Below are 21,205 nucleotides of genomic sequence, written 5' to 3'. Positions count from 1 at the left end.
ATTGTCAGTTAAGAATTGGAGGGAGTTAAAGAAAAAGAGAAAAAAGTATAGAAGAAGAAGGGGGAGAAGGACTAGAGGAAGAAAAAATGAGAAGATTGATGCAAGATGATTTTTTCAATATTGTCAGTTATCTTTTCTCTTTGCCTCAACAGAAACTTTATCCTAAAGGTGCGTACAGATATACGCGCCGCGAACATGAGCAATTCACTTTTAATCAGCTGACTATGTCTGTATTTTTTCAGAAACGGTAACATACAGATATAAAAAGCACCTCAAGATTTAGCTTTTCATAAACAAAAACAAGTCAGCCAATTTGTAAGGAAGATATAGAACGTCTCCACCAAATATGTAAGCAGGGACGCCTCCATCAAATATGTAAGCAGGGACGCCTCCACCAAAATATGTAAGCAAGATATGGTCGGCGGGAGAAGCCTCCACCAAATATGTAAGCAATATACGCATCACCAAATATGTAAGGGTGGGAAAATGAAAAAAAACACAAGAAAAGATCGTACAGGGTTTTGATATTTAAAACAAAACAATAAATTATTTATTACAAAATTAGAATTATAATTAGAAATTACGAAATAATAATAATCAGATGAATATTTCAGGGGCTACTCGCTTTGCTGCTAATGAGGATTCAATGTTTGTGGTTATGAAAAATTTAAGAACAATGACTCAGTAGTCACCTACCTTTTTGAAATAGCTTCCCACTTTGGCATCCACTGGTATTTCGCGGCGTTAATTATTAATTAAAAATCAAAATAATCTAATGAAATGGTTTCAGATCCCGTCCTATTCAATAATACAATTCTCTTTAAAACTGCCCGAACTGCGACAGGAAAACTGTATTACAAAACAAGAGCAAAATCTATCCCCTTCACCAGAATAGCCGGACTTTACTCACAGTCCTAACGAACGAGCTCACACACCACCACACTCCAAAAGTAAAATTTTGGGTATTAAATATAACTCAGTCAATGCCAAACATGGAAGCCATTTCAAATACATATTTTTATCAGTCGCACAAGCGGCACGTTTGTTATTAAAAACAAAAAGAGAAGCTACATTAATTTTGACAACAAATGAAATAGACAATCTTTCTGTCGATGACAAAAATTGTTCAAAGACAAAAACAACTGTTCATTAAACTTTTCCAATTAAAACTCTAAAATCCTGATCAATATGAGATGAATATATGATTCATATATATTATGTCCCATATGACCAGGTGAAAAATTGGATTCCGTGATAGGAGTGTAGGCTACTGAGACACCATTACTCGTCTGTAATTGGTGTGTGACGTTGGAATCGTCATCTACCAATAGAATTCGAGAAAGGCGTTCATTAATAAAGTGAAAGTTCATTGAGACAATCAATTGCTTGTTTTTAGCGACATTCTCTGTATTATTCAATAGAATGTATTGAGGTAGTAAATATTTTGAATATAGTAGGCCTATGACAATATTGAGGTGTAATACATTCTTGCTCCAGATGTAGTTTGTTATAAATTGTATGTTGAAAATATTAGCTGACATTGACTGAGGGGATAAGGGGAAAAATGAATTATTATTAAAAATGGATATCATATTTTTCAGCTTTGTGTTAGATCCATGTTCTATGCACTGATGAATACAACTGAATAGAATGACTCTTCTAATTGTCTTGGGGAAGTTGGGACAGTGATGACCTCTCTTAAGCTGCTCATCGATAGAATATTAATACTAATTCCAATAGGATATTATTCAAAGTTGGTTCGTGAGAACTATTTTCAACTTCAAAGCATATTTCACCAAATTGAATATAATTTATAATATTTATATATTTTAAAGCATTCTACTGATTTGGTGACATTCTAGAGATAAATTGTATAATTATTCTGTAACTATTTCTCTATTATATAACTAGCAGGTAACCCGTGCTCCGCAATGGTCTAATTAAAAACTTGACAATCTGAATACTCGACTTACTGGAATCTAGGAGAATTTGAAATAGGCCTCTAACCTTCCTCGGCAAATTAATAATTTTTATGCAGAATTTCCACTAGTCAGTTAATAAGCCAATAATTTTCTCCTTTATAATATTATAGATTACAATTAAAAGACCAATAGTTAATGGTCATTGATTAACCTATTTGGGACTATGTGTAACCTTATCTAAATTCGGGAGAGGAATAGCACAAGGTTAGTCCATCTTATTTCTATAATCCCTATCCTTCCTTAATATTCCTTATCTTCCTATAATTTTGATGATGTACTTATTGTATGAATCAATAAAGAATAAAGAATGGAGGAAATATCCTATAGATAAGCCAAATCATGAATTCTGAAATCCTCACTTTAGAAACTCCATTCATGGAACTTCATTAAGGCTGTGCAAAGGCTTAAAATAAACTTTCCACTGGTGATATTTATCGAAGTTTTTCGATTAGTAAATCTTCAAGCTATAGAAATGAAATAGTTTTTTTCCGGGAAACATTTTTTTTTTCAATCATTAATTGTCGAGATATGAGCGCCTAAAGTTTGAATTTTTGGGACAGAACATTTCAAATTCTGTAAGAAATGAATCCATGATATTTAGAGGATAAATTCTTCATGGTAATTTTGATTAAATGAAACAAAACTTTTCTGAAAATATCAATTTTCGAGGAAGTTATTCAATTTACTGAAGAGACCAAAAATAACTTTTAATTGAGTTATTTTTGGTCATTTTTGGGTAATTGAATAACAATCTCAAAAATTGATGTTTTCAAAAAATTTTGTTTTATTCAATCAACAATACAGTGGAGAATTTATCCTCTAAATCTCATGGATTGAACTCTTACCAAATTTGAAATGTTCTGTCCCAAAAATGTAAACTCTAGGCGCTCATATCTCAAAAGTGGTGATCGGAAAAAAAATGTTCCTGAGACAACTTTTTCATTTTTATAGGTTGATGATATACATATCAAAAAACTTTGGAAAATATCACCAGTAGAAAGCAAAGACCTTAAAGAGATATAGACCCACAATGCCTATGCCTTCCCAATGATAGCTCTTATTATTAATTGAAGGCCGCCATTGAGGTATTCTAGCACGAGATATTATATCTATATATTTGTAATACTATAGATTACAGAGGCATTGGTATGTAATAATCTTATAGGTTGCCCCCTCAATGGCTGATTTCAATTCCAAGTACGACACTAGCGCTGCATGTGAGTCTATGCATCTTTAAGGTCTTTGGTAGAAAGTGAATTTTCAGCGTTTGCACAGCCTTAAATATTATTCGACGAATAAAATACATGATCACTATTCCACACTCCTGATCAAGAAGAAGGCAAGAATAAAACTAAAATCTCTCTCCATCTATTTACATAGAAAGTGGTACATAAAATAGACTAGGGGATAGACAAGAAAGGAGAATAGGTAAGGTAATGATAAAAGATGATGAGATAAAAGAGGAAAGACAAGATAATGAGATAGGAAAAAGGCAGAAAATTTCAATTAAAGGCTTCTGCACTCTGGATCGATATAACAGGATCAGCTGTTTCTCTACTATATATACACACTATTCTGCATACAATGTAGCCTATATCTGTATACCAGGTGTCTGTCTAGCAATAGATATGGCAGGTATATAGCTGGTATTTTACATAGAATGTATATCTGTATATCATATTTCTGTCGTGTATAAAGCAGGTATATTGTGTGACCTATATAATATAGGAAGGTATATATTTTGCATATAATGTATATCTATATATCAGATTTCTGCCGTGTATATAGCAGGTATATTGTGTGACCTATATAGATAGATATATATTTTGCATGAAATGTATATCTGTATATCAGATTTCTGCCGCGTATAAAGCAGGTATATTGTGTGACCTATATATACAGCTGAGCTGAATTTAGTTATTAGTCTGCCGGGAGTGGATGGATGATCAATTTTCTCTTATTTTGCAATATAATGGCTTCACTCTGTATGGATGACTTCCTATTTAGGCCGCCATATTGTTCCACCAAATTGCAGGTAGAAAATCCGATAAAAGCCGATATAACGTTCTCACTCTTGTCTTCTCTCTCTCACATTCATTTTCTCTACTCCTGATGTTTTCTCTCTTGTTCTATTCCCATATCCTCTCGATATTTTCTCTCCTGTTTCATTTCCATATGCTCTTAATTTTGTTTCATGTGAGAATTAAAATTTTGTTGTCTCCTCCCACTGTTATCCTGCTTCATCATGGTGAAATCTCCATTCACACACTCTCTCTCTCTCACTCTCTCCAGTTCTTCATCACTCTATTCTTCTCTCTTTTTTCTTTCTCTCTCATACTTTATCATCTACATATCTATTATCTTTTCTGATTGAATTTTCATCTGTTTCCATTATAGTGTAGTCAGTGTTAGTATGCAATGGATCTTGCAAGACCTGGCAATACATTGTCATTTTTTGTGATAAAGAATCAATTCTTTATTTTTTTCTGAATCTAATCCTCTTCGTTATAATTGTTTACCCTCTTCATTGATATACCGCTTCATCCCGGAAAATTTCAAATCCCTTTTGGTATTCCCTAAATTGCATCCCTATTTTAGCATACCCAAATTGCTATTCCCTCTCTTACATGCACTATTTCTCTCTCTTCATAAGTTATGACTAAATTCTTGCATATTTCATCACCAATCGTTGCTGCATATTATTGTAAACTCTTCATTTTGTATGTGAATATGATTCGTCATATTATTTTATTCTCAATCCAGTTAAAAACACATCGATTTCTGGTGTTTATTTTTTTGACGCTCTTATGACCTCTACCTTGATAAACGGAACTTGACAGAAAATCTATTAGAGTTTATAAGGACGGCAAAACATAGTACGTTCAAAAATCAATGTTTGTCTAACTGGCTTCACTCTCATTTATTTCTAACGCTAGAACGTAAGTTACATTTCGTTTTTTTAAACACATGAATAAAGGTATTTGAATCTCTCTTTCTCCCTACTAATCCGTCAATATATCTTTCTCCTCTTCCCTTCTCTTCTCTCATTTGCTATCTTATAATATTTTATTCCTTCAAATTTTTAATAAATCTTTGTATTCTCTCTCTCTATTCTTCTTCCGATATTCTTCTCTCATATCTTGTATCCTTCGAAACTTAACCCTCTCACTATTGTTCTCTTTCTTCTATTGTTTCAATTATCTTTTTCTCTCAACTATTGTTATCATTGATTTTCTGATATATCCCAATAAAATTTATATCTTCATCACACCTACTGTCTCTTTCGAATGAATATTGGAGGATAAAGATATATCATACTTCAAGTGGGAGGAATAAAGATGGAATGTCTCAAAAATATGTTTTTGAACCTACCTTAAGCAGCAGGGTAGGCTCCTGCTTGAAAGCCATCTTGGTGGAAACAAAGGTGATATTTCCCAGGTGACGCTTCTCGACCAACTCGTTTACAGCCACTCTCACTTTCCGGCCATCGTTTTTGCCCCCGAAAAAGTGCAACATCACTTCGCCTTCTGTTCTGAAATTTTGCAAGAATAGAAAACTTCTCAGAGTATTCGATTTGCCATCAAATGTCTTACATGTTAGTAGAATACGTTTTGTAGTTTCAAACAAAAATGGAAGTTTACATTTCCAATTTGGTGGAAAATTATAGAAAAGAAGAAAACTTTTGATAATATTCCATTTGTCATTATGATAGTTAATTTGATATAAACATCATTAAAAAAAATATAATTACTAATAACTAGTAGTTCTGTGAACAGTAGACCTCACGCAGTATTCTCATCCACAAGTACCTGATTGAAACTATAGACCTTATGGAAATACAGCAATAGACTGGCTTCTCCACACATCTGTGTAATCACTTGTCAGCTGATTTATTATGAATGACTGACTCTATAGTCTGATTTTCATACTCTAATATTGGTGTATGAAGGAGGCTCCTTTTTCCTTTTATATTATCCTTGAAATTGAAAATTTCCAAAAACCTTGTATACACGTCGACGCGCAATTAGAAAAGAAACATACCTGTCAAATTTCATGAAAATCTATTACCGCGTTTTGCAATAAATACGCAACATACAAACATTTAAACATTAAGAGAAATGCCAAACAATCGACTTGAATCTTAGACCTCACTTCGCTCGGTCAATTATAAAATATAAATGGAGCAATCTAGACTTTCAAACTATCTCTATTCATTCAAAGATTTGATTTCTATTAAATTTATTTTTAATTCTATTCTTATTTCAATTATAGTTCTAGGCGCTTTATATTTATGTAAGATTGCCTTTTTTCCGTTGGGGCTTCCCTTAAATATAAATAAAAATAGAAATCTATAGAACAATTTTAAAAAGTGTTCTTAGATTTTTATTTTTATTTATGTGAGATTTTTTGTGAATGAATTACAGTGAGTCAAAAATTCATAACTATTACTTTACTCAAGAATTGAGAAATTCACATATTGTATGACTAGCAGGTAACCCGTGCTACGCAAAGGTCCAATTGGAAACTTGAGAAACTGAAAACTTTACGTACTAATATCCTGAACAATTTAAAATAACCCTATAACCATCCTCGGTAAATCAGGAATCAATATGCAAAATGTCAAGTTTTTCAGAAAATTTTTCAAGTTTTTCAAAATTTCAGTTGAGTAGTTGAGACGTGATGATGCGTCATTCGTGAATTTCCTATCCCCTACATGTGTATATAAGCTAATTCTTTCCTTTATTATAAGAAGATAGAATATGATAAAAATCACTTACGATATGCTCATGATCCTCAATTCATCAATCTTGGAGATCCGTCTGCTGAGATACTCCAATATCTGCAACAAAAAGAAAGGATCAATTAATAATCTTATATTATCAATCAATTGAATATGGTGAGGTCCACGCTATAATGGCAGTGATGAGAGATAGGAGAACAGGGTTGCCGATTCTCTGCCTTGCCACTGCCTTCCATAGAAGATAGCTGATATCGGTACATCTGATGTAATATCAACAGTTCTTTGTTGCTTATCTAACTTGTATAGAAGGTGGTAATGCAGAGAATAGGTGACGCTGTTCTCCTATCTCTCTCTACTGCTATTATTTACTCATCCATTTAATCATTCAGAATTACACAACTTACAGAAAAGTTCAAAACGGTTCCGATTCTAATTTATACAACAGTCAAAATGTAGCTAGGTTATGTGTCACTTAACATTCTCCAACTACTCACTTAATTTACAATTCAAAACACACAAAAATCATTTCAAATTGGAAAAATACTTCTGAATGGACCTCACCATAGAGAGAGAGTGAGTGAATAGAAGAGAGTGGGAATGATAGAATAACCAACCAATAGCAGCAAGCCACGCCTCCTAGCACCCCACACTCTCTTCTGATTGGTGGATTGGAATGCCTACTAATGTAATTCTCAATTCTGCCGGTAGGTGACGCCAGCTACTGGGGTTGTTCGTACCAGAGAAAACTTATATATTGTCCTCATCTATTGTATTTGATATTATTGTCTTCATACATTATTTATTTCTGTTATTTCTATTTTATTCTATGATTGTACTTCTGATTGCACTTGGAATAGTACTGTATAGTATAGTGTCTTTCACAATCACCTGATATCACATAGGTCAATACGTAGCTGGCAATAAAACTGATATTTCAATTTTTCAATACAATTTCAGAGTACAGATTCTGGAAAGCACTTCACTAACAACAACCAATACAACAAAATACACAAAATTTCAGATTCACAAGACAAGAATACACAAAATTTCAGATTCTTACAGCTCACACAATCGCAGTAATTGATTCAATCTCACGATTTCCATTACCAAAAACCTTTCTAAAAAATTCTGGAGACAACACAATATCAGACAGACGAAATCCATTTATTCCGATTCTATGACAACGAAAAAAGTGAGTAAACACTCCTGTAGAACATGAACAGCGTTTCCAAAGTAAACAAATCCCGATAATATTGTAAGAGAAGATGGGAAAGAAGAGCAAAGAAGACGGTGGAGAAGAAGAAGGAGAAGAAGGTGGAGAAGAGGAAGAAGAAGAAGGTGGAAAAGAAGAAGGAGCTGGAGAAGAAGAAGAAGGTGGAGAAGAAGAAGGAGGTGGAGAAGAAGAAGAAGGTGGAGAAGAAGAAGGTGGAGAAGAAGAAGAAGGCGGAGAAGAAGAAGGTGGAGAAGAAGATGGTGGTGAAGAAGAAGGTGGAGAAGAAGTGGGAGAAGAAGAAGAAGAAGACGGAGAAGAAGAAGAAGACGGCGAAGGAGAGAAGAAGGAAGAGGAAATGACAAAGAACAAGAGAAAATGAAGTATAAATGACAAAAGATACAAACGCTTGTATTGCAATCAAAAAATATCTGAAACAGTATTTCATGAATAATTCAGTAAATCTTCCAACCAAGAAAATTTATATACTGTTGATATAATGTGGTAAATGTCTGTATAAATTGGTACATGCTATAAAGATATAGAAGGCCTACTAACAGTGCTCGATACAACATATTGAGTTGTCAACAAATAATTCTACCGTTGAAGTGGAAGAACGCGGAATAACAAGCCGACAAATGGAAGGATTTATTTTTCTTTCTCAATCTTTCAATCTCTCTCCCTTTCTCATTCAAACTCTCTCTCTCTTCCATTCTTCAGCTCTGTTCACTCACTCACTCTCTATATCTTCTCCTCTGTTTCCCTGAGGAGATATGTCTCCACATAGGTAAAACCAGAATTGTATTATTTATCGTGGCGAGAAAATGTAATCGAGAAAAATCAGTGATGAAGAAGAGGGAGAAGAAGAAGAAGAAGAAGAAAAGAAGAAGGAGGAGGAGGAGGAGAAGAAGTAGAGGAAGAAGAAGAAGAAGAAGAAGGAGGAAAGGAGGGGGAGGAAAATATGTAGAATAAGAAGAATAAAACGAACAAGGAGAATGATAAGGAAAGAAGGAGAAGGAGAAATGGAATAAGAATAATGAAGTGGGAAAATAACAGGAGCGGAAGAAGACGAATTGTTAAAAAGAGGAACAGAATGAGAAGGAGAGGAACAACAAGAAGGAGAAGAAAGACAAGAACTAGAACAAGGAGTATTAGAAGAAGGAGAAGAACAAGGAGCAAATGAAGGAGGGAGTAGAAAGATAACAGGAGTGGAAAAGAGAGTAATCGTCAATTTGTCTGGAGAGAGAGAGAGAGTGAGTGTGAGGATGTCAAACATTATTAGGCAAAAAGGTGGCGGGGGATTCGCGACGACATTTGCCTGTGCAAATATTTGCTCTGCATTATCGGATGCCATGTTATTGTCGATTCAACAATGCGAGAATAAAAATGATTCGACACTTATCAGACATTTCTCCAAAGAAAGATAATAATAATAATGGTTTTATTGGTTCATTGGTTCTCTGAGTTTGGAATTATTTTACTAGTGACCCCCTGGGTTGGAGAACTCGCTCATAAACTGTTGTATTGTAATCTTTGAAACCCGCAACTTTTAATAATACAGAGTTGATGAGAATCATGGAAACAGCTGAATATTCCTCTAACAAGAATAATTTGACAGTGGGTTTTATTGGGGATCCTATTTGAAATGGAAATTACTCTTCAAATAAAATATTACTCTGTAGCTCCAATATATTCGACCCTCATATGAATTCAAATTCATTTCTTTAAATGAGAAGGTGGTCATGTGATACACGATTTCGAAACAGAATTCCAAGAGAAAATAAATGGCGAAAACCGCACATTGATGTATCAACCCGTATCATTTTGTTGATGTGAAAGTTGTAAATTAACCTGCTGAAATCGTATGTCAGCGCATGAGGGACTGTCTGTATGATAGCTCCCAAATAGCCTCAGATGATGTTATGAATGGAAAAACTGTAGTAATTGCATGCTATGAATTCTTCAGCTGATCAAATCACTACAAATTTTCTTCTTATGCACTTTCAATGTAATTTTTATATCCTGAAAAAGGATTCTGGAATGAGCCAATTTTGCTGTGCAGCGAACTTGACCTGTAAAAAGGTTCGAAGAATACGTGATCAAAAGCTTGAAGCTGATTGGTCAATTATGTCATTATTGTAGAACATACACACAGACAGACAATAACTTTGGTCTTCAGTATGTCAAAAGTGACAACTCGCTAACGCTCGTTCAAAAAATCATTACTGAGCTGACGACAAAATATGCGTGATTGAAATATGTAAAGAAAGACTTGAAGAGTAATAAGGAAGGAAACAATAAATATGAAGAAATTATTGTTCAAAATACAAAAGGAAACAGCTTTTATAAATAGAAAAAGAACTCCGGAATGTGATGCACAATAATTACTCTGTTTTGAATGAGAAACTCAATGTCTTTCAAGAAAAAACTGGAATTAAACTTCTAGATTATAATAGAGAGTGAGATAGAGAAAACAAAGTGTGTGATACCGTGATGGTGACAGAGAGAGAAAGAGAGTGAGAGAGAGAAAGAATGAGAGAGAGAGAAATAGAGTGAGAGAGAGAGAAATAATGAGAGAGAGAGAGAGATTCAGTGAGAGAGAGGATATTTCAACGAAATGGTGTCCTTGTATCATTCTGAATTATCCAAAGAATTTGGATGGATAGATAGAGAGAGAGTGAATGAGTGGGAGTGAGAGAGAATACTTCTAGGAAATGATGTCCTTGTATAATTTCAATTAAAACATTTGAAGAATTTTTTCACTGGAGACTTTTTCCTGTCTGAACGTTTCATGAGAAAATGTTCAAAGTGTACAATATCCACCACTCATGTTCCCAAGATTAAGTTTTCTCATAAAGATGATGAAATTTCAACTGAAAATCCACTTGAATTTCATTTTAAAACCCAGTGATCTTAGGATTATAGTAGAAAGTTTCTGTGATGAGAATTATTATTATTATTAAATGTTCTTGTCTGGAAATTCATGATTGATTATTTCAAACAAGAATGAATAGTTGATATTACATCAGATAAACCCGTATCAGCTATCCTCTATAGAAGGCAGTGACAGGGCAGAGAATCGACAACTCTATCCTCCAATCTTTCTCCACTGTCATCATAAAGTGGACCTCACTATAGTGATATCCACTCCCTGTCAGAATCCCTCATAAATATAACCCTGAAGCTTCCAATTCAAACAATCCTGACACATTGTAATGAATCCAAAAATATCAGGTAGAAGCTAGTAGGTACAACTTGTATATTCCCACTATACCATAAAATATACATAGGTATATAAAGGCTGAGAGGCTAAAAGCATCTAATCTAACCTAACATAAGCTTCTACCTCTCACCTGAACCTCCAGCCCCAAAATTTGGGGGCAGTCTAAGAGCCCTGTTAGAAACAAAAACATAACCCTACAAGAGCATTTGCATTATTTACCTTGCCCAAAAACATGTTCTCGAAATGGCGTCTTTGGAGTATATATTATATAGTCTACAACTATATAATATAGATGTATGTATTATTACTAGCTTCAAAGCTATCCTATAGTGAGGTCCACGTTATAATGGCAGTGTTTGTTTAGCAATGGTATTGCTATCCTTGCCTATCATTCAACAAAGCGGATAGTGCTATCTCTTTCTCGCTCTGCTCTGTTGCTAGATCGGCTTTTAGCAATGTGGAATAGATAATAAATTAACAAAATATTTCATCTGGATTATGAAATTATTGAAAAATATAATTTCTTGCTTAATGAAATACAATTTAATATTTTAAACGAGAATAAAAAGTTAATTTTACATCAATAAACCTGTATCAGCTACCGTCTATAGAAGGCATTGACAAGACAGAGGTTCGGCAACCTCAACAAAGGTCTATCATTCAACAAAGCGGATAGCGCTATCTCTTTCTCGCTTTGCTCTGTTGCCATATCGTCTTTTAACAATGTAGAATTAATTATTAATCAACAAAATATTCCATCCTAATTATGAATGTTCTTTATGAAACTATTGAAAAATATAATTTCTTTCTTAATAAAATAGAATTGATCATTTCAAACGAAAATGAACAGTTAATTTTACATCAATAAACCTGTATCAGCTACCGTCTATGGAAGGCATTGACAAAACAGAGGATCGGCAACGTTGTTCTCCTATCTTTCTCCACTGTCATTATAACGTGGACCTCACTATAGCTTCAAAGCTATTCTAGTTGGTTTGTGTTCATAGTAAATATATATTCGCATTTACATAGATGTTCATGGTATATGTATAAACATTATTACAAGGGTTGTATTATAAGTAGAGGGTAAAGTCGTTTGTTGTGTCGTGTACTCTGTTTAGTCAGCCGGCGAATCCAATGAGCTAATTCTGTGTGTGCTAAAAACAGTATTCTGACCTGGTCTGGTGACAAAAACAAGACTGGCAATTCGACTTTGAAGTTTTGTAGTTGAATATAGATGAGGCAGCTATAGCGAGGTCCACGTTATAATGGCAGTGGAGAAAGATAGGAGATTAACGTTGCCGATTCTCTGTCTAGCCACTGCCTTCTATAGAGGATAACTGATACCGGTATATCTGATGTAATATTGAACTGTTCATTCCTGTTAAGAATAGTCAGATTTTATTCGTCAAGGAAATATATTCCATTCTATATTGATTCATACGATAAGTACATCATTAAAATGATAGGGAAAGAGAAAATAAGGTCACCTTGTGCTATTCCTCTCCCAAATTTGGATAAGGTTACACATAGTCCGCAATAGGTTAAGTCTTGTAGTTGATAACTTCACAGAATTTTCAGTCCTTCATAATTTTGAAAAAGTGGATTTTTGAATTGAGATGCTTCAAAGCCAAACATAGAAGAAATATTTCAAACTTGAGAAATATTGACACTTGAATTTATTTAAAAGGTAACTTAGTGCTATTCCTCTCCCAAGTTTAGATAAGGTTACACATAGTCCGAAATAGGTAAAGTCTTGTAGTTGATAACTTCACAGAATTTTCAGTCCTTCATTATTTTCAAGAAGTGGATTTTTGAATTGAGATGCTTCAAAGACAAACATAAAAGAAATATTTCAAACTTGAAAAATATTAACACTTTAATTTATTTAGAAGGTACCTTAGTGCTATTCCTCTCCCAAATTTAGATAAGGTTACACATAGTCCGAGATAGGTAAGTCTTGTAGTTGATAACTTTACAGAATTTTCAGTCCTTCATTATTTTCAAAAAGTGGATTTTTGAATTGAGATGCTTCAAAGACAAACATAAAGAATATTTCAAACTTGAAAAATATTAACACTTTAATTTATTTAGAAGGTACCTTAGTGCTATTCCTCTCCCAAATTTGGATAAGGTTACACATAGTCCGCAATAGGTTAAGTCTTGTAGTTGATAACTTCACAGAATTTTCAGTCCTTCATAATTTTGAAAAAGTGGATTTTTGAATTGAGATGCTTCAAAGCCAAACATAGAAGAAATATTTCAAACTTGAAAAATATTGACACTTGAATTTATTTAAAAGGTAACTTAGTGCTATCCCTCTCCCAAGTTTAGATAAGGTTACACATAGTCCGAAATAGGTTAAGTCTTGTAGTTGATAACTTCACAGAATTTTCAGTCCTTCATTATTTTCAAGAAGTGGATTTTTGAATTGAGATGCTTCAAAGACAAACATAAAAGAAATATTTCAAACTTGAAAAATATTAACACTTTAATTTATTTAGAAGGTACCTTAGTGCTATTCCTCTCCCAAATTTAGATAAGGTTACACATAGTCCGAGATAGGTAAAGTCTTTTAGTTGATAACTTTACAGAATTTTCAGTCCTTCATTATTTTCAAAAAGTGGATTTTTGAATTGAGATGCTTCAGAACCAAACATTGAAGAAATATTTCAAACTTGAAAAATATTAACACTTGAATTTATACAAAAATGAATGGAGAATTTATTTATTTATTAGATAGAGCGAACAATACAATAGTCGGAAAAGAAAAAAACAGGCTATTGCCCAAAATATTTATAGAAATATGGCCGGTTTCCGAGCTCGGGATTTGGCTTAGTTCTAGACTTTGAACAGCTGGAGTCAGAAAATTGGCTTTCCGAAACGGGGCGTGGTCGCAGTCATTGTCATAGTCACGTTTGAATCAAATTTCAAAAAACTAGAAAATTAAACACAAAATAAAATAAAGAGAGAATAGTGTAGAGTTTCAGCTATTATGAATTATCCACAAATGTTTAATTCCGTGAAGGAAAAACGTTTCCAATTATAGAAATGAGAAAATAAAAACTGCGACTACTGTTATAAAAACTGCGACTACGCTCCGTTTTGGAAAGCCAATTTTCTGACTCCAGCTGTTTAAAGTCTAGAACTTAGCTGAATCCTGAACTCGGAAACCGGCCATAGTGTTTTTCCATCAGCTTTGACACTATACAATATATTGAACTAAAATTTCCAATTATGAATGAATAATTTTTGGAAAGGAATGAAACCAATTTGTTGAAGTCGTTTGAGAGAATGATGTTCATTCGAATCAAGATTTCACAGGTTACTTGAAATGTTGAGGGTTGATTTATCGAGAAGCAACGCTTGCAAAAACACCAACTACTGACACTTGGCCGCTTCGAAGCGAAAATTAAGAGGAGCATGATAGAGAAAGAGAAAAGAGAGTAAGAATGATGAGGAAAGATAAGGAGGAGGATGGAGAGTGGTATTACAAGGATTGGAGGAAGATGGTAACAGGAGTGAAACAATAATAAAACGATTGCGACTGAGAAGAAAATAAGAGGAGAAGGAAGAGAGTGATCGTTAATTTGTCTGGAGAGAGAAGATAAGTAGGTAAAAGAAGAAGAAGAAGAAGAAGAAGAAGAAGAAGAAGAGAAGAAGAAGAAGAAGAAGAAGGAGAAGAAGAAGAAGAAGAAGAAGAAGAAGAAGAAGAAGAAGAAGAAGAAGAAGAAGAAGAAAAGAAGAAGAAGAAGAAGAAGAAGAAGAAGAAGAAGAAGAAGAAGAAGAAGAAGAAGAAGAAGAAGAAGAGGAAGAAGAAGAAGAAGAAGAAGAAGAAGAAGAAGAAGAAGAACAGAAAGTGAAAGAATAAGGCAGGAAGTACGTAATGAAGGCTGAGTTTTAGAAAGCCTGAGTCCTTTTTTCTAGCTACCTGTCCTTTTTAATTAAATGAGCGAAACAATTTCAAGTATCCGGCTTCAAATCCCATTCTACAGCGCCTTAGACCATTGTCAGTTTCACTTCAAACAGTCAGCATATATTAGATGGAAAGCGTTGTTTCAGTAGAATAGTGAAAGGTGACAGTTGAGGGTTTATCTCACCATAAGAGAGATAGAGATAGATTGATATATAGATAAAGATGGAGAGATATCTCTCACTTTAAAGCTAATTCTCCTTTATATTTAGGCGTTTTCTGACCAACTCCTGCGCTAAGTAAGGTAACAGATAAGGTTACAAGGTAAGGTAACAGTTAAAGTAACAGGTAAGGTGACAGGCAACGTAACAAGGTAAAGTAATAGTTAAGGTAACAGGTATGGTAACAAGGTAAGGTAACAGTTAAGATACCAGGTAAGGTAACAAGGTAAGGTAACAGGTGAGGTAAAAGTTAAGGCTACTTCAGATTTATCGACTGGCTTTTTTAATTGCAAATTAGAAGAGTATTATTGAAGAAGCTCCACTTGTATCAAGTGTTAGTTTGAGAGTTTTTTAATTAGTTTCAAATTGATCCGAGTTGTTCAATGGATTTTATTGGATAAGTTTAATGTTTCATCAGCTTTAATTATACAGTGTCCTATCTGATAGCTCTTCCTTGTTTCAAAAGTCTCTGTGCCGGTTGCACAACAGCCGGTTAAATTTTAACCGTGATTAATTCCATGAGAGCCAATCAGAGAGGCTGTATTCTCAAAAACACCTTCTCTGATTGGTTCTCGTGGAATTAATCACGGTTAAAATTTAACCGGCTGTTGTACAACCGGTCCTCTCTCACAGTGTTGTCCACTTTATAAGGGCAGTGAAGAAAAATAGGTGAACAGCATTGCCCATAACTCTCCCTTGTTTTGAAAGACTCTCTCATAGTGGAGTTCACGAACGGCAGTGAAGGATGAGAACAGAGTTGTCGGTTCTCTGCCTTTCCACTGCCTTCTATAAAGGATGACTGATACCGGTATATCTTATATATGTAATATTCACTGTTCATTCTTGCTTCAAATAATCAATTATATTTTATTCGCCAAACAATATATATGTTTCAATCTATATATATTTCATTTCATTTCATTTATTTATTCTATTTTATATATATATATATATAATAGAATGAATATATATATATATATATAAAAGCGAAATGGCACTCACTCACTGACTGACTAACTCACTCACTCACTCACTCGCAGAAGTAAAAATCTACCGGACCAAAAACGTTCAAATTTGGTAGGTATGTTCAGTTGGCCCTTAAGAGGCGCACTAAGAACGGATTTGAAAAAAAATTCCAAAGATACGCCCAAAATCTGCGTATTTTTAACGTTTTCTCAGCTTTATCGAGAACAAATTAACAGAAAATGTTCAAATTTAATACAGAAGCTCAGCTAGGGTGTAATAATGTTGTGTTAGAAGGAATTTGCAATAACCTCAAATATACGCCATAAATTAGCTTTTTTTTGCTTTTTCTCAGATTTATCGAGAACAAATTAACAGAAAATGCTCAAATTTACTACAGAAGCTCAGCTGGGGTGTAATAATGTTGTGTTGGAAGGAATTTGAAATAACGACAAAGATACGCCGAAAATAAGCAGTTTTTTGCCTTTTCTTAGTTCTTTCATCAAGTAATATGACAGAAAATGTTCAAATTTGGTACAGAGGTTTAGCTAGGGTCTAAAAATTTTGTGATGAGGTGACTTTAATATTTCATCAAAGATACGCCCAAAATCAGCGTTTTCCAACGTTTTTCTCAGCTTTTCTGCGTTTTCTCAGTACTTTGACTTCCTGATGGAATGAAGCATGCTCAAATTGAAAATGCAGGCGAGCGAAGCGAGCCCGCTGATCTCATTTTTGGACGATCCAGTTGGGGGTCCAGGGGGCAGAGCCCCCTTGCTAGACGGATATGGCGAGCGAAGCGAGCCTGACGGCTAGTATCTCATATATGTAATATTCACTGTTCATTCTTGCTTCAAATAATCAATTTTATTTCATTCGCCAAACAATATTGATATTTCAATGATTGAATATTCATGATAATCGAGATTCAATATTTTTATGAATAGTTATATCTCTACATTGCTTAAAAAACGATCTGGTAACGTTGCGTAGCTGAATAAGGGCTGTGCTATCAGATTTGTGGAATGATAGACAAGGATAGCAACAGCAATGTTAATCAAATACTGCCATTATAACTTGGACCTCACCCTCACTCCACAAGTACCATATACAAGTTGATTATATAATAATAATTGAAGAGTAGATAAGTTTACAGCCAGATTGATATTATTCGATAACTTTTGATGAATAAAGACAAAAAAGAAGAGATTTCAGTTCATTTCAATGATGATTTTGAGCCGAGCTCATCGAGTCGAGTTGTGATGTGATAAGAAACACTGAAAACTCAATCCAACAAAAACTTGCTAATTAAACTGGTCTGTTGTTCTAGCGTACTCTCTCTCCTTACGACTTCTTTTCTCTACTTTTTGATCTTCTCCTTTCTCTCTTTCTTCTTCTCCTTCTTGTTCTTTTTCCTCTTCTTTTGTTTCTTCATCTTCTGAAACTTCTTCCCCTCCTTCAACTTCTTCTCCTTTATCTTTCTCTTCTTCTCTTCTCCTCCTTCTTCTTCTCTTTCAGCTTCCTCTCCTCTTCCTTATTCTTCCTCTCTACTTTCGTCTTCTCCTTCTCATTCTTCTTCTACTCCCTATAACCTTCGTCGTACTTCTTCTTTTCCTTCATCTTCCTCTGCTCCCAATTTTTCTTTTCCCCATTCCTTTTCTTTTTCTTCTTCATCATCCTCCTTCTCATTCTTCTTCTACTCCCTATAACCTTCGTCGTACTTCTTCTTTTCCTTCATCTTCCTCTGCTCCCAATTTTTCTTTTCCCCATTCCTTTTCTTTTTCTTCTTCATCATCCTCCTTCTCCATCATCTTCGTCTTCGTCTTTCCCTTCATCTTTCTCTTCCAGTTCTTATTCTCCTTCATCTCTGTCTTCTCCTTCTTCATCTGTGTCTTCCTCTCTTCGTTCATCTACCTCCTTCTTCTCTTTGTTCATCTACCTCCTCCTTCCCTACTTTCTCTCCTTCTTTTTCTCCTCCTTCAACTATCCTATTCCATCAACAATTTTACTTCTCCGGGTCCTCCTCCTCTTTCTTCTTCTCCTTCATCCTTCTCCTTCCCCTACTCGTTCCTTCCCCTTCTCCTTCATCTACGTTTTTTCCTTCATCTTTTTCTTCTACTTCTCCTTCACCATATCCGTCTCCTTTCACTCCTTCACCTTTGTCCTTTCTCCTTCATGTTCTTCTCCATCCTCCTCTTCTTCTTCTTCATGACCCTTCTCTCCTCCTTCTTCTTCGCCACCTTCTCCATCTTATTCCACTTCTCCTGGTCCTTTTCCTTATCATCTTTATTCTTCTTCTCCCTCATTCTTTACTCCTTCTCTTCTCCTTCTTCTTCTCCACCTTCTCCTTCTTATTCCATTTATCCTGGACCTTCTCCTTATCTTTTTCATTCTTCTTCTTCCTCATTCTTTACTTTTTTTTCTACTCTTCCTTGATCTTCGTCTCCTCATTCTCTTTCTTCTTCACCATCATCGTCCTTTCCTTTCTTTCTTCTGCTCCTTTTCCTCCTTTTTCTTCCACCAACAACTCGATACAGTGGGCAGAAAAAGAAGTTGAAAACTTGGAACTTTCTCTTGCTAATTTGAGCCAGTAACTTTTCCATTTCGGTTTATTCAGCTGAAGCGCAGCATTAGTGAATTGAGTTTGCGAAATTTTCACGGCGAAATATTGTGAAAATCCTAGCGGAAAAGCCTGTTAGCTTTCCCAGTAATGATGAAGTAGCTCCGTTGATTTCTTTGTATAAATACCTATCATTTTGTCTTCCAATTCTTCATTATCCAATCATGAATATTGCTTGTGTACTTTGAAAGTCAACATTAAACAGAGTTACCTTCAAGTGTTTCGTCATAAAAAACAACATAAATAATATTATACTGTTTCAACACTATAATGAGGTCCACGTTATAATGGCAGTGGAAAAAGATAGGGGAAAAACGTTGCCGATCCTCTGTCTTGTCAATGTCTTCTATAGACGGTAGCAGATACAGGTTTATTGATGTTATGGAATATTAACTGTTCATTCTCATTTAAAATAATGAATTATATTTTATTAATCAATAAATAGTATTACTTATCAATTTCATAATGATTTTATATAATCAAAATTAAATATTCTGTTAAACAATTGATTATTTTACATTGTTAAAAAACGATCTGGCAAAGAGCAAAACGGAAAGAGGTTAACCTATCCGCTTTGTTGAATGACAGACAAGGATAGCAAAACAAACATTGCTAAATAAACACTGTCATTATAACGTGGACCTCACTGCAGATGCTATTGCTTGTGAACAATATTATAATCTCTTATAGTTGGGCTATAGTTGAGACGTTATGATTTAAGGTGCGTACAGACTTTCGCTCTGCTCCGCAACCGAACGTCACTCGAGCAGAGCGATTGATGATCGACCGGGGAGCAACAGTGGAACGCGAGAACAGCTAACATCTTCCGTAACGTTCATGATGGGTGCGACTGCAGAGCGGAGGCGGAGCGACTGCGGTGCGATGGAGGAACGAGGGCGGTACGAGGGCGGAGCGTGCTCGGTGCGAGTTGGAGGCGCGTATATGTGAACGCAGCTTGCAACACGCCTCAAAGTGCGTACAGACTTATGTGCCACGAACACAAGCATTCCACTTTCCATCACCTGATGCTATTCTTTTATACTAGCAGCTAACCAGTGGTGCTCAAGGGTCTAATAAAACCTTGACAAACCGAAAACATGACCTACTAAAATCTTGAATGATTTTTATAAGCCTTTAAAGTTCCTAATTCCATACAAGCAGGTATCCAGTGGTGCGCAAGGGTCTAATGAAAAATTGAGAAACTGAAAACCTGACTTTCTGAAATCTTGAAGGATTTTTTCCAGGCCTTTGAAGATCCTCGGTGAATTAAGATTCCAAAAGTCATATAACCATCCTCGGTAAATAAGGAATCAATAATCAAAATTTCAAGTTAATCAGTTGAGTAGTTGAGACTTGATAATGCGTAAAACATAATTTTTCTATCCCGTATGTTTAAGACGATTCTTCCCCTCATTATATCATATAAAATGACCAATCTCTAGTAAACTGGAAGCTTAAACATTGGGCAGCAGAATAAATTATTATTATAGTATGAGTGAAGCTTTACGATTGGCCAATAGATGTTAACCAATGAAGGTGATCAACTGTTATTGGCCGAGACAAGACATGCCCAAGTATACCAAATATGGGCAAGAGAACAGTTTGAATGAATAATTTGAGATAGAATGCCAGAATATACTATAATTTGATAACAATAGTGAGGTTCAATAAGTAGGTTATGTTTCATATACTTGAATTCAGGTCCAATTTTCAGTCAAAATATTTAAAAACAGAAAAGTTCTAATTTAGATTGTTTGCAAACCAAATTGAATAACAAAATAACTAATCAATTAAAACTGTAAAATAACTTTGAATATCATGATATACTCTAATTTACAGTGATAAACCATGTCATGTCAACAAATCAGATCATTTTGAGTCTTTAAAAATTTCTAAATAATAAATTTCTCGCGAGATACGGTAAGCTGTTTGAATGATTACACAACTGATCTCCCACTAGGCACACGCATCTTCTGTTATAACGTATCTTTTAATGTCCTTCAGCGAGTTTTCCAGGGATGAGACCTAGTGCAATCGAATCTTTATATTATAAACCTACTATGTTGTGAATTTCGTGAGAATCGTTAGAGCCGTTTTCGAGATCCGGTGAAATACAAACATGTAAACATCTAAACATCCAAACATCTAAACATCTAAACATAATAAACAGAAATTTCACGTTTAATATATAGGATGAAAATTCATTATGAAATTATTGAAAAATATAACTTCTTGCTTAATAAAATATAACTGACTAGCCGTCAGGCTCGCTTCGCTCGCCATATCCGTCTAGCCAGGGGGCTCCGCCCCCTGGACCCCCGACTGGATCGTCCGA

General features: G+C 34.6%; 1 protein-coding gene across 1 annotated transcript in view; it reads right to left on the bottom strand.

The window, feature by feature from the left end:
* Nucleotides 1–21,205, bottom strand: part of LOC111062656 — a 406,489-nt gene that overhangs the window by 39,369 nt on the left and 345,915 nt on the right. The window contains exons 7-8 of the mRNA XM_039436644.1: nt 6,761–6,822; nt 5,355–5,514 (exon numbers count right to left, since the gene is read on the bottom strand). Coding sequence (XP_039292578.1) covers nt 5,355–5,514; nt 6,761–6,822 — 222 coding nt within the window. The remainder of the gene's footprint in view (nt 1–5,354; nt 5,515–6,760; nt 6,823–21,205) is intronic.

The sequence above is a fragment of the Nilaparvata lugens genome, chromosome 10 (assembly GCF_014356525.2).
Source record: "Nilaparvata lugens isolate BPH chromosome 10, ASM1435652v1, whole genome shotgun sequence".
In the NCBI taxonomy this organism is placed as follows: Eukaryota; Metazoa; Arthropoda; class Insecta; order Hemiptera; family Delphacidae; genus Nilaparvata; species Nilaparvata lugens.
This window is presented reverse-complemented; position numbering and strand designations above follow the sequence as displayed.